Source organism: Bos mutus, chromosome 25 (genome assembly GCF_027580195.1).
Source record: "Bos mutus isolate GX-2022 chromosome 25, NWIPB_WYAK_1.1, whole genome shotgun sequence".
NCBI classification, from domain to species: domain Eukaryota; kingdom Metazoa; phylum Chordata; class Mammalia; order Artiodactyla; family Bovidae; genus Bos; species Bos mutus.
In genome coordinates, this window is record NC_091641.1 from 30061424 (window position 1) to 30076793 (window position 15370).

The 15370-nt window shown below is 45.1% G+C and overlaps 1 protein-coding gene across 1 annotated transcript in view; it reads right to left on the minus strand.

The window, feature by feature from the left end:
- The window catches only part of SHISA9 (shisa family member 9), a 357306-nt gene that overhangs the window by 17896 nt on the left and 324040 nt on the right, over positions 1 to 15370 (minus strand). Inside the window, 2 exon segments of the mRNA XM_070362223.1 lie at positions 3660 to 3707; positions 11032 to 11187. Of these exon segments, the coding sequence (XP_070218324.1) occupies positions 3660 to 3707; positions 11032 to 11187 (204 nt within the window).

Genomic DNA, 15370 nt, shown 5'->3' on the forward strand with positions numbered 1-15370 from the left:
CACAGCGGCTCAGCAGTCCAAGAATCTGCCTGCAATGCAGGAGCCACAGGAGATGCGAGTTTGATTCCTGGATCAGGAAGATCCCCTGCAGCAGGGCAACCCACTCCAGTACTCTTCCCTGGGAAATCCCATGGACAGAGGAGCCTGGTGGGCTATAGAGGATAGGGTTACAAAAAGTCAGACACGACTGAAGAGACTGAGTACACACATATGCCCACAGCGCTAACTGATAAGATCTGTCTTGCCATTTCCTAGCAGATAGGATGGGAGAAGGCAATGGCACCCCACTCCAGTACAATTGCCTGGAAAATCCCATGGACGGAGGAGCCTGGAAGGCTGCAGTCCATGGGGTCACTAAGAGTCAGACACAACTGAGTGACTTCCCTTTCACTTTTCACTTTCATGCACTGGAGACGGAAATGGCAACCCACCCTAGTGTTCTTGCCTGGAGAATCCCAGGGACGGGGGAGCCTGGTGGGCTGCTGTCTATGGGGTCACACAGAGTCGGACATGACTGAAGTGACTTAGCAGCAGCAGTAGCAACAGATAGGATTCCCCTCCAAAATCAGTTAGAGTCAACGCAAGTGGAAGCAGGACACTTGGATTTTCAGGGACCTTGTCCTCTCTCCTTCTCAGCTACTACTTCTTTATCCAACCTCCCCTGGACACAGTCATCCCTCACTTGGTGTTTGTAAAGTGGGTTCACAGCAACAATCACACTCTGGATGTTAAGACATGAACTGGCTTTACTGATAGAAAAGAGATCAGATGTTAAAAGTGTTTGAGGGAGTAGTGCAGTAGTTAAGAATCTGCCTTCCAAGGCAGAGGACACAGGTTCGATTCCTGGTTAGGGAACTAAGATTCCACATGCCACAGGGCAACTACTGAGCCACACACCACAACTAAGACCCAATGCAGCCAAATAAATAAATACATTTTTTAAAGTGTTTGGGAAATGATGGATTTTACAGAGTTTAATAGTTTCTTTACCATGAGATTTTTCAGAATTTTAATTTGCTCAGCTGATAATATTAATATTAATAATACATGTTACTATGACATGTGTTTTCACTTTTAACACACCAGGCACTGTGACATGTATTGCACATGTTATCTCATCTTATCCTCACAACAACCTTAGGAGGGAGGTGATAGTGATGTGGCCACCTTGTAGATCAGAAATGAGGGGCTCAGAGAGGTTGAATGACTTGGAGAAAGTAAAAAGATAGGGCTATGAATGGAGCCCAGGTGTGTCTGAAGCTAAGCCCATTATGTCCTGCTTATACCTCCCTTTCAAGAAGCTGGCGTGCGTGCTCTGTCAGTCACTAAGTCGTGTCTGACTCTTCATGACTCCATGGACTGTAGCCTGCTGGACTCCTCTGTCCATGGCATTTCCCAGGCAAGACTACTGGAGTGGGTTACCACTTCCTTCTCCAAGGGATCTTTCTGACCCAGGAATCGAACCCACATCTCCTGCATTGGCAGGTGGGTTCTCTACCACTGAGCCACTGAGGAAATTCTCAAGAAGCTGACAGGTGTACAAACCCCACACCTTAGGCAGACTGAGGGTCTGGAGGTTGAGTAGAAAACAACAGGGGAAGACCAGTGACCCCAGAGGCCCCCTCTCTGGAACCTCTTTTCTTCTCCCCTGATAAAGAAGAATAAATAAAGGTGCATTTAGAGGGACAGGTGGATTTAGCCTGGTTGGAGTAGAAAAATAGCCTCTAAGCTCTTGCTTCTGACCCAATCTGAAATATTTTCTAAATGCATCCGACAATAACAGGCTGGTATCAGGACACGGATGCTGTCACGGGCATCGAATGGTTTTGTTTTTCACCAAGGAAGGAAAAAAATAGTTTATGCCTCAAATTAGCAGGTCTGTCATGTTCCAAATTGTTTGCATTTCTAAAAATGGACGTTGACATGTGAATAGTTATTATCTAATACAAGACCTAAAAATCTGCCTCTCTCAAGGCAACGACTGGGTGATCAAGGGATTCTCATTAGACACAAGGGTCTAAAGCTCTCTCTCTCTCCCAATTCTGGAATAAGGGGCTGCCCTCTCCATTCCCCCCTCTTTGCTGAGGCTGCTTATGAGCCTCTGGGATTCTGGTCAAACTACCGTATTCAGAACTCTCAAGCCACAGAAAGATGTTTGGAGATCCAATCAAAGCGTCTTAGGGGCTTAGTTTCCCAGCAAGATTTCTCTAGTGCAGTGGTTTTAAAAGTATGGTCCCCAGACCAGCAGCATTAGCATCACCTTGGAACCAGTTAGCAATTCAGCTCCTCAGGCCACACTCAAGGTCTAGTGAACGAGATGCTCCAGGATGGTATCCAGGAAGCAGATTTCAACATCCCTCCAGGGGATGCTGATACGTGCTCAAGGGGTTCAAAGGTGAGGACCATGGGTCAGCCCACAGCTCCCTCCCCTCCTCTCACACGCATTCTACAGTCTCTTCATTATCCCTCCACTCCATTTTCTTCTCTTCATCCTCTACCACCCCAGTTCAGGGCACTGCCCACCTGGATGACTATAAGAGCTTCCTGGTGGGTGGTCCCAACTTCAATCCACCCTCCCCTGATCCAGTCTCCAGTTGGAAACCAGAACTGTCTTTCGAGAAGGCAAAATGGCCCTACCAGTACCTTACCTACATCCCTGCAATATCTTCTAACATCTCCCAGTTCAAGGTCACTAAAAAGTTTGAGCTCCATCTGCTTGGGTCAGCTATACCTTGCCAACCACCAAATTCAACCAAGCACAAGGAATGAAGAAAGAAGAGAACTGAATTTCCGGCCTGTTCTGGAAAAGAACTACTCCCACCACACCCCAGTGGGAAATAACTAAACATTAGAGCTAGGCAGAAATGGGTTCAAAATTTCAGCTCCACCTCTTAGTAGCTAGCTGACTTTAGATAAGCGAGACTTAGACTCGATCAGACACCCAGGTCCTTATTAATAAAGAGGATTAACAGACGGGAAGGACAACACACATATGGCTGGGTCATCAGAGAATTCAATGATACAGTGATATCAAGGGCCTGGCCCTCTGTCTGGCACATAGCAGGGGGTGAATAAATTATAACTACCACCTGCCTCTGTCAGCCAGCTAGTTAACACACAGACTCAAGTGGCCTAACTCCTAAACTTTCAGCTCATCGTGATAGCCAGGAGAGTTAAAAAGAGCATCTGTTCCCCAAAAGGCTAGTCAATCCCAAGACCCAAGGCCAGCAATCTGTTTATCATTCCCTCAGAAGTTGTTTTCCCCCTGCATTAAATCACCTTATGTTTTGCCATTTGCCTGTGCAGCTTTCTGAGAGGAAAAAAAACAAAACATTTCCTGGATGTCTTACCTGGGATGGCTTCTGATAGCAACAGTTTCCTTCAGGCAATGAATATCAGGAAGTGAAGAGGAGCACACTTTTAAGCAACAGCCTGGAGACACGCCACCCCAGGTGCACGCGCACACACACACACACACACAACACCTACACACACACAACACCTACACACTGGAACTCAGACAGACTTGCAGATCCAGCCAACATGGACACACGTGTGCACTGGGTCACACACAGAGAGTGGGACGCTCTATGCCTTCATGGATCAACGCCAAATCCAACAACACCTAGACAAAAGAGCTAGAAAAAACCGTACGGTACCTTTCGGTGACTTAAGTGTCGCCACTGTCCAGTCACCCTCAGAACTTCCTAAAAAATAACAATGGAGAGATGCTGATCTGTTCACCAGCTACCCACGTGCACGGTGCCCTCACACCCAGATTCTGCTGTTGGCATCTCAGACGCAGCCTTTAAGTTTGTGTGTGTGTGGGGGGGGGCAGGTCTCAGGGGACTCAGGGAACAAGGCGGGGGAGTGAACGCACAACTGTGATTATGTGAACACTTCTCTCTGCAAGGTCCTGAAGCATGATCGAGATAACGCCCAACACAGGATCAAAAAAGGTTCCCCTTGAAAAAGCCTAGATGTATTCAGAGAGAGACAGACAATTCTTAGGTGGTGAATCTGAATCTAAATTTCCACCTTCTAAGAAAGAAGGCAAAGTTTTAGTTACAAGAAGTCACAGTGGCTAATAACAACGCTCTGTGGTCAAGAGAGAACTCTGGATCCTCTTCTACTGCAATCCCCTGCTAAAAGGGAGTCAGGGGGTGCATCGTTAGCTCCATATTCAAGATTGGGGCAGGCTAGGCTCTGCCGACTGTGACTTTAAATGCTAGGCAGCAGACCAGGTGGGGTGGAGACCACCCTACCCCAGTGCCCACCACACAATCTGTGTTTGCAAAACATTGTTGAATGAATGAATGAATTCAAGGTTCTCCACGGAGTCACTCTTCCTAAGGTAAGAAAGCTCCCCTTAATGCAAAAGGGAGCAAGCTTGTTATGTGAGAATCCCTAATGCCTGGAACTTTGATTGTAAATCAGTTTCTCCAGATTGAATTCCGTTTCGGATGTACTGGCTGAACCCTGGGGGAAATCTCACAGGATAGCAGGAGCCCACAGTGTAAACCTTTTCGTAAAGAATGGTGAGAAAGGCTCCGGCTACCCAGCCAGGTCCTCCACAGATCTTCTCTGTACTACGGGATTTTGCTCAAAGAGGGGCAAACCTGCGCGCGTGCCCGGGCCGCAGCCTCTGCCCATTGGCTGGCGGCCTGACTAATCAGTGTGCGCAACTAGCTCCCGTTTGCTTTCTTAGGAAGCTACCTGGAAAAACGAAGTCCTCAACGTTTCTGCACCATTTCCAGAGATATATCCGGCTGCCAGCTGGGAGGAGATGCAGGGAACAGTCTGTGATCTGAATGATTACAGAGCACAGATCCGGGCCCATTTAAGCATTTCTGGTTGGCCTCCCCAGGCGTGCCAAAGGACACTCAAATTGCCACGTTTCCCCTGCGGATATGAACTCTACACGCTCATCACTCACAACAGTCGGGAAATTGGAGTGACAGGCGAAGAGTGACGAAGTTAAAATTAAGCGGGATCTGCCCGGGATGCCCTGAATGTTTCTTCTCCCTCTGAACCAGGATCACTGACATCTGGAAATAGTGATGTAGCCCTAGATCTTCCGGTGTGGGTGGACACAAGCCTGACACAGTCACTGAGTCACTAACTCCAAGGAAGCCATTTGCCCCCAAGTCAAATACATCACTGCCTTGAAGGCAGGAAACACACGGTAGACATCCCTGTCTCCACTCCCCAGGACAGGGCTGCACTCTGGTGAAGCAGTAACACGTTTTGTTTATTAAATCCAGTGCTAATAAGGGAACTTAATAAGATGGTACAGAAGCTACCAAATGTATACTTTAAGTCCCCTTTTGTGTTTGGTGACACAAGCACAAAATTGATTCTCACAAAAAGTGAGAATTAGTTAAACATTTGTTGGGTGAAAAATTAAATGCCTACGTAAAGAGGATGGGCCTTAGGCATTGGGAGGAAGACAACATGAGGGAACTTTCTGAGAGAGGAAAATATTTCTTATCCTTCCTGGGATGTTGATGACTCTAGCATATGTATATTTCAATAACCACACTATTATAAAATTATGATCTGAGTCTTTTACTATACATATTAAATTATACCTCAACTATAACATACCTTAAATGTGTTATACCTCAATCATACTAGCATAATGAGAAAATTTTTACCTCCAAGCAAACAAATGAAAGAAAAATAATTAACACCTTAGTAAGTCTTCCCGGACAAAAGAGGAGAATGAACCTCTTCAATCTTCTTCTTTTTTTTTTTTTGGCCTGGTAAGATCCTTCTGGTGCCAGAAACTGCTCTGTGGGAGATAGCATCATTTCATGGGAAGAAGAAGACCTGATTCAGGCTACCCCAGATATGACTCTTGGCTCTTCAGGTGTTACTTTGGAAAAATTACTTAACTATACTGAGCCTCAGTTTCCCCATATTTTGACCTTGGCACTGATACCTCCCCCAGAGGCGTACAATTTGGGGATCCAGTGATGCTAGCTCCCTTTCTTCCATATCAACAACAACAAAAACTAGTAGAGGTTAATTCAAAGTTCAGGGGTTTATGCATCACTTAAGGTCTTTATACATGATTCCTACAGAAAGAGTGAAAAAGAATCCCTAAGTGCATTGTTGCTGTGGTTTTAAAAAGTGCTATTGGAAAACTATAACAAGCTTCTGGGAACACAGTCCACAGACTGTTAAAGAGTAACAGAGAAAATATTTTCTTATTAAATTCTGGAATTTAAAAAGAAAACACTACCTTTTATCAATAATGCTGGTACATTTTGTCTCTTTTACTCACTGGACAGCTAGGTTGCCCAAAAGCACCTAAAGGGCACGTGGTCAAGAACCATTAGTAGCTGAGGATTTCAACTCTCAAGACACTCTGAGGAAAAACAAGACCTGGGGCCACTGGTGCTAAATGCCAATGTGCAGGCAATTTTCCATTTTCCAGAGCCCCTCAGGAGTTACATAAAAAAGTGGTCTTTTCCCAGTTTTGGAGGTAGGAAACAACCAACTCAGAACCATCAGGTGACCCTTAGGGATATTTTCACAGCTGTCTTTGTAAACATTGACCAATGAAGAACCATAAAGTGGGTCCTCATATTGTCACCACCATGGCACAGGGTGGGGGCTGGGGTGCAGGCCAGATGATGTGTGTGCTTAACTGAATTGTCAAAAGGTTACTGTTTGGCTCAGTCTAGAACAACACACACTTCTTGACTTTTGGTAGAAAACACTTTGAAACTGTTTAACCTCACATTCTTGACTGAATAAGGAAAGTTAATTGAGTGAAACAGAATCTTTCTTTGACGGATTATGGGAGTCATGGGTCTGGGCACATGGACCTTCATTGTCCAGGCTATCAATGGGGAAAGTGAAGAGGTTTGGGCTTCCTCTTATCTGGCATGAACTGTGCTACGTGGTGCTAGGTCCTTGGATACACCAATGAAAGGACAGACTTGGTTCCTGACTCAGTGGGACTTACAATTGAGGGACACTAGATTAAACAATTGGAGAACGAATGAATGATTTGGACAAATAATTATTCAACTCCATCACTCCTTCTTGTACAGAGTACAGTGAGGTTTCAGTTCAGTTCAGTCACTCAGTCATATCCGACTCTTTGTGACTCCATGGACTTCAGCACACCAGTGAGGTTTAGGGCTCCCCTCATAGCTCAGTTGGTAAAGAATCCACCTGCAATGCAGGAGACCCCAGTTCAATTCCTGCATTGGGAAGATTGCCTGAAGAAGGGATAGGCTACCCACTCCAGTATTCTTGGGCTTCCCTTGTGACTCAGCTGGTAAAGAATCCACCTGCAATGTGGGAGACCTGGGTTCGATCCCTGGGTTGGGAAGATCCCCTGGAGAAGGGAAAGGCAACCCACTCCAGTATTCTGGCCTGGAGAATTCCATGGACTGTACAGTCTATGGGGTTGCAAAGAGTCAGACACAACTGAGCGACTTTCACTTCTTTCACTTCAGGGAGGTTTAGCCTCTTACATTTCCCTAGTGTGTGCTAATATTTTACAATAACTGGGCAGGGAACGCCCTGGGAGCAGAGACCATTCTGCAGCCACATGGTATACAGGACGGGATGTTACATTCCCAAATCCCTGAATCATAGAGAGAAAGGAATTCTGTTTAAACATGAATGAGTGTGATTTCAACAAGCAAACAACAATAAATAAAATATAAGATTGCTGTTTTTGTTTAGTCACTAAATAATATTTGACTCTTTGTGACCCTATGGACTGTAGCCCGCCAGGCTCCTCTATCCCTGGGATTTTCCCAGAAAGAATACTGGAGTGGGTTGCCATTTCCTCCTGCAGAGGATCTTCCTGACCCAGTGTTCTAACCCATGTCTCCTGCATTGGCAGGAGAATTCTTTACCACTAAGCCACCAGGAAAGCCCATAATATAAGGTAAAATAAAAATAAAATAAAAAATAAGGGAAGGCCTGTTTTGGAAGAATTTATCTCAGGAACTACCAACAGTTCCCATTCTGAGTTGGTAGTGAATGAATGAGACATATTTCATGGCCCACGGGTATTCTAATAACTAAAATGAGTAGAATTGTTTTGTTTTCTAATTTAAAAATCATAATGGAGTTTGGAAACTACAGAGTTAAACTTCTTCATTTTTCACACAAAGAAGCTGAGGCCAGGGGATTTCAGTGACCAAAACCCCCTTGAGGTTCTGAATATTAAGGCCTCCAAGAGAACACCGATTTTCCAGAAATATTTTTGAACTTGGCAGTTAACCCTAAAGGCTGTCCAAGCCTCTCCTTATTGACTGAATTGAATTTTGTAGGAAATGAATCTGGTTATCAGACACTGCAGAACTTTCCACAGCAAACCATTTTTTAAACAACTCTCCTGGGTGGTAATGATTTTGTTAATGAAATGCATTTCATCCTTCACACCACAGTCACATTATGCCTTAATAAAGAACCCTTGAAAGAACATTTATTATGGGATTTGCATTTCATTTGGGCAGGCAGACTCTGGACTCCTGGGTAACCCACTGGGCAGGCAGTCACTCAGTCTGCCCCACACTAGACCTCACAAGACCATCACAAGACCATCTGTGACTCAGATAAAGCCTGTGAACTCCTATAATAGAAAAGAAGGGCAGTGAAGAAGAGGGCCACATTAGTCATATCCAGGATTGAGAAGGGTTCTTTATCTGAGATCCTTCAGAGTTTTTAGAAGATATAGGGGTGCTCCCTTCCAACTAAGCTATTCTTGGGTTGGGCGTCAAAGATAAATTCATTCATTCATTCAGCAAACGTTTCAGGAGTTCCTGCTTTGTAGGAGAAAAGGTTACTCAAGGAATGTTGAATAAACTTTCAGACTGCAAATTTAATTCCAAGTGCACTGCAAACATTTGCTGTACCAAGGAGCCCTGTGTCAAGCCTGGACAGAATCAAGGAACTCTGCTGGAAGATCCGTTTATGATTTATCCAAGAGCTACAGGGTGCTGAGGGGGAAGGAAACACAGGGCCCAAGTGAAGAAATGAGTTGTCTGGGGTAATGGGACCTGTTCAAAAGGAAAAAGATGCCTGGGTGGGATTTTTTTTAATGTCAAAAGAAGAATCAAATATAACAGCAGATGCTAGTCATCACCTAAATGCAAGACTCAAGAAACGGAGGTAGACCACCGAGTAGTGCGTGAAGGCTTCTGCATGTACATTGGCACAGATGCCAAGACTTCTTCTCTCCTAGACAACAGCCCTCATCCCTCTCGTGTAATATCTGAGTCTATTTGAACATGCTTAGGATGTATGTGCTATACAAATATGCAATACGGAATAGAGAGAATCTACGGACACTGCTGGGCTTCCCTGGTGGCTCAGATGGTAAAGAACCCACCTGCAATTCAGGAGACCCAGGTTCAATCTTGAAGATCCCCTGGAGAAAGGAATGGCAACTCACTCCAGTATTCTTTCCTGGAGAATTCCATGGACAGGGGAATCTGGTGGGCTACAGTCCATGGGGTCTCAAAGGGTGGGACATGACTGAGTGATTAACACTTTCACTTCATGGTCACAGATGTAGATAAGGATTGAGTTGGGTGGAGAAATTCAACAGGAAACATGGGGTGCTGGTATGTGAGAGCTTATGAGGCTTGGGATTTAGGAAGCACAAGCTGTACCCTCAGAATTATAAGCACCCCTCAAACCCTCTTCAAAAGGTTCCATTCGGAAGTCCTAGGATATCAGGGAATATAAATTCCTATAGATAGATTTCTAAGCTCCAAGTTTGGGCCTGACTGTCTGCAGGGCACCAATATGCTTGTTTTTTGAGTCTGATGTCCGTAGACCATAGTTATGACAGCAGCCTAGCCACGTGATCGTGTCTTTGCTTTAGTTTCTGTCCTTAATGTGTATTGGAATTAGGATATTTCATACTAGAATTGATCAGCTCTATCTTATCTTCAAAGAGGAGCTTGGCAGAAGAGGGGGAAGATAGAATGAGAAGCTGATAATAAAAGAAAGCACATGGTCTGGGTGTCTTCTGTCTGCCCCAAGGCTTGACTTTGCTGTGAGTGCTGCTTCCATCCTATAGAAAGTGGCCATGAGTCATTTGTTCAGGAGTCTGGGTCATCATCAAGGTCACCGTCACACTCCCTCATGTATGAATCAGAGGAGTGGACTGAACCCCCACCCCAGGGCTGTGGGAAGGGAGTGGCAAGAACACAGGCTCTGGAGTGATAAAAACACAAGCTCAAACTGCCCACAGGCTGCTTGACTTAGGGCAAGTTAAATTAACCTCCTCAGTCTCAATTTTCCTAATCTGAAAGCTGGGGCAATATTTATGCCTTCCTCTTTGGATCATTATGAGAAAGTGAGGCAATGTTCTATAAGAACACCAATGCAATGTCCCAGACTTGATAAGAATGCAGATAACAGGAGCTCCAGGCTGTCCCTTCAACCTGGAAATATTTACACCTGGAAACCAGAAGCTGCCTGAGATAGGAATGTGCAGGCTTATCGACTTCTCCAAGGGAGGCTACATTGGGTAAATAGTGAGAGTCTTTCACTAAAGGGCAGGACGTTCAAAGACCAGTGCCCTGGATCCTATGTCCAGGTTCCCTGAGGATTCACTAGGGCAGATGTTCGATGGTGAAGGGGCTGAGGTATCCACGGGATCAAATGAGTATCCACGGGATCAAATAAGTATCCATGTTCTCCTCTTCCCCCATCCACCCTGCCCCACACAGCAAGGTAGGACTTGACCTGGAGCCGAGACAAAACAGCTAGGGGCCTCTGGTCTTTAGTAAACCATGTCCCAGGTACAGAGACCCAGAATATATTAGAGAGAGAGAATGAGACAGAGAGAAATAAAGAAAAGGGAGAAAGAGATGCTGGATGGATAGAAGATACATGGTAGATGGATAGATGATGGATAATAGAAAGATGATGGATGATAGACAGATGAGAGAGATCAGAAAGAGGAGTAGAAAAAAGTTAGAGATAAGGAAATGTAGAAGGAACGGAAAAGTACAGGATAGAGAGAAGAAACCAAATGGTGCTCACCGACTGCCTTCAAGGAGGCGTACTTGTTGAGCTCTTTGCCAGGTGGCTGCTGTTCATAAGGGTTGGAGATCTGGCCCAGGCTGGGATAGGAATGTGGGTGGCCCATCTGCTGGAGCAAAGGGGAGGTGGGCACTGCGTTGTTCATCTGGGTTGTGTCTGGAAGGGAAGAGAACAGAAGGAGATGGTCATCAACGGGGCAAGAACTTCTACCCACCCTCACCATCACCACACCCCTCGAGACCAAAACTCCTCACCCTCTAGGGACAGGAGAGTGAGGGCAGCCAAGGATGGGCAGGAATAATGGCATCAGTCAGCTTTGCAGTCGTCATTAGCGAGCAGCTGAGGATGGATGGGGAAGAGCACAGATGCACCTAGAACATTTCCGTTTTCCCCAATTAAACGTAAGTCCTATCATTGCAGGGGATACTCTTGTGATTGAAGCAATATATGTATAAACGGATGACCAACTTCAGTAACAGCCGAAGAAATGCAAGTCAGAACAATGGAAGGCCACTCCTCTGCCAAGAGATTGGCAAAAATTAAAAGGACTGAAGAACACCAATCTGGCAAAGACACTTGGACCCTGGGCAGTCTCATAAACTCATGGTAGATACACGATTTGCTGTATCTGCAGAAAGGAAGCAGATAGTGTGTGTGTACAGAAATTTAAAATGATTAGCGTGGGTATGTTCACCAGATAATGCCAATTCGAAGGATGGTGAATTCAGAAATATAAGCGTCAGAATGCGAGGGTGGCAATTCCCTAGTGGTCCAACGGCTAGGATTCCATGCTCCCAATGCAAGAGGCCCAGGTTCAATCCCTAGTCGGGGAACTAGATCCCACATGCTGCAACTAAGAATACACTAAAGATCCCACTTGCCATAACTAAGACCAGGAGAGAGCAAATAAAAAAATAAATATCTTAAAACATTTTAAAAAAAGGAAAAAAAACAAAACAAAACAACAACCAGGGCTTCCTTGGTGGCTCAGTGGTAAAGAATCTGCTTATCAATGCAAGAGACATGTGTTCAATTCCTTATCTGGGAAGATCCCACATGCCACGGAAAGCTAAGCCCACGCGCTGCAACTATGGAGTCTGAGTTCTAGAGCCCAGGAGCTGCAAGTACTGAGCCCAGGAGCCGTAAGGTCTGAGCTCCACAACAAGAAATGCTACTGCAATGAGAAGCCCTCACGCCACAGTTAGAGAGTAGCCCCCACTTGCCACAACGAGAGAAAAGCCCCTGCAGCAATGAAGACCAACACAGCCAGAAATAAAAGAATAAATGAAATTCGAAAGTGAAAGGCGCTCAGTCCTTTCCAATTCTTTGCGACCCCATGGACTGTAGCCTGCCAGGCTCCTCTGTCCATGGAATTCTCCAGGTAAGACTACTGGAGTGGGTTGCCATTCCCTTCTCCAGGGGGGTCTTCCCAAATAAGATTTTTAAGTAAGTAAATAAAATAAAAAAAAATCATATATATATATATATATATAAAAATTTTCTTTACGCTTTTTAAAATTAATTAATTTTAATTGGAGGATAATTATTTCACAATGGTGTGGTGGTTTTTGCCATACATTAACATGAATCAGCCACAGGTGCACATGTGTCCCCCCATCCTGAACCCTCCTTCCACCACCCTCCCCACCCCATCCCTCTGGGTTGTTAAAAAAGAATGTGAGGGTATTTGTTAAGAGATGTGCATTGCACCATTCTTTGTTAAGTGAAAAGTAAAAACCACACAGAAACCATTTGAACTTCTATCATTAGCAATTCTTAAATTATTGTACATCTGTATTAGGTACATAATATGTACATACATATGAGGGGATATCATTCAGCTCTTAGGAAAAAATGAGTTAAAAATCAGTTAACTATACATTCAAACTGTAGAGTGTCTTATGATTTGTATTGGTAAGGGGGAAAAAAGCAGATGTCAAAGTAATGTGAATAACAGTGTTTGGTTGAAAGAGAAGAAAGTCTGCATACTTTTGTGTGCTGCAGTTTGCAAAAATAGGTAAAGACACACAAATTGAATATTGGGTACTTAGAGGGACTGGGATTCATGGAGAGAAGAGTTCAAGACATTTTTCCAGAGGAAATACTGTTTGTGCTTTTAAAGGTTTCTGTCTTCACCCCAAGGACAGTGGGACAGATGGACTACGGATGGACTGGAGGCAAGTGGGAAGTGGGAGTCACAGAGTCCAGGTGAGGTCATTCAGGCTCAGATAAGATAGAGGAAGCGGTGATTCTCCCCATTCCCATGAAGCACATCTGCAGATACAGATCAGCACGGTGGGTAGTTGCTTCCGGTGCCTTGAGAGATGCCCTTACCCCACAAGTGAGTCCCAGCTGTTTCAGCTGCTAAGAGCTTGTAAAGAAAGATAGCGCTAAGTCGTGTCCGACTCTTGCAATCCCACAAACTGTAGCCTGCCAGGTTCCTCTATCCATGGGATTCTCCAGGCAAGAATATTGGAGTCGGTTGTCACTTCCTTCTCCAGGGGATCTTCCTGACCAAGGAATTGAACCCAAGTCTCCCGCATTGCAGGCAGATGCTTTACCTACTGAGCTACATGGCTTCTGTATATTAATACAGAAATTTGCTCTTGGCTGATGTGAGCCACCGTCTTGGGCTTAATCTGTTCGACGGACCTCACCCCCAACACCCCAAGGTGGGTGACAACAAAAGCCTAGCGGACACTAAGGTACCAAGACCAGCCCTTTCCTCAAGATAGGGATAAGTCGATGGAGCAATGGAGGCTCCAGAACTCCCACAGGTTGGGACAAGTTTTAGAGCAGGGGTCAGTAGGCTATTGCTGGAAAAAAACCAGACTATAATAGCTTAGGCTTTGCAGGGCATCCGGTCTCTGTGACAACCACTCAACTCTGCCCTTGAAGCAAGAAAGCAGACATAGCCATTATGCTAACACAGGGGCATGGTTGTGTCCCAATAAAACTTCATTTACAAATACAGGGGCAGCTGAATTTGGTCGAGGAGCCATAGTTTGACAACCCCTGGTCTAGACTCTATCTGAAACTGAGATCCCCATCCCGGTGTGTATCCTTTATTTTTCTTATATTGTTTCCCTCACAACCTTAGAAGTGTGTGTGTGTGTGTGTGCGTGTGTGTGTTTTACTCCGTCAGAGTCTCATATACCTGAAGCTGTCTCTCAAACACTGCTTTCTAGACAATTTGACCTGTGACATGTATGGAATAAGTTTGGCTTTAGAAACCAATACACTCAAATTGGGCTTCCCTGGTGGCTCAGACAGTAAAGAATTCACTTGCAATGCGGGAGACCTTCGTTTGATCCCTGGGTTGGGAAAACCCCCTGGAGGAGAGCATGGCAACCCACTCTAGTATTCTTGCCTGGAGAGTCCCCATGGACAGAGGAGCAGGCTACAGTCCATGTGGTCACAGAGTCAGACATGACTGAGCAACTAAGCACATACTTGAATGAGACGAGGCAGAGATACCACAGCTGAGACACAGAGATAAGGAGAGTATTTTATCACTGCACACGCATGGGCCAACCCACAAGCCCAACTGTCTAATGGGAATATCGCCAAACATAAGCCAAGTCGCCCAGCCGCTGGCCAGCATCTGAGGAGGCAGGCATGTCCTTCTGCCGTGATAATTTTTTGGCTGGCATTCAGCTGGGGTGGAAGAGTCCTAAGATTAATGGAGTTAGGGTGGAAATGCTGTCTCCCATAAATTACAGCTCTGCCTGTTGCCTGGCCCCCAAGATCCGCTGACATTTTCCTCTCTAGAGCAACCTGCTAGGGAGGTCTGTTGGCTTCCCCTGGGCATAGCAAGCAAGTCATGGTTTGTTTCCAAATGTTGGTGTAATAGGAAGGGATTTACCTTAAGTTCTCATTGTTTGCTCTTTTGTGGATTTCTTCCCCCTTGCCTCCCTCCACCTGCAATGCACACATATGTATTTCAGTGGACAGCTACTATTTTGTGTATTCAGAACTATAAGTTCCTTCGGCACACTGCTTCATCCCTGTTTGACTCATGTAATGAGCTGTCAATCACAATAACTCTCTTAGTTTGGGTTTTCCCATAAATCACTGAGATTAGGACTCAAGTACAAGCAGAAAAACATCTACTTCTGCTTCACTGACTATGCTAAATCCTTTGACTGTGTGGATCACAACAAACTGTGGAAAATTGTTAAAGAGATGGGAGTACCAGACCACCTTACCTGTCTCCTGAGAAACTTGTATGCGGTCAAGATGCAACAGTTAGAACCAGACATAGAACAACTGATTGGCTCAAAACTGGGAAAGGAGTACAACAAGGCTGTATATTGTCACCCTGCAGAGTACATCATGT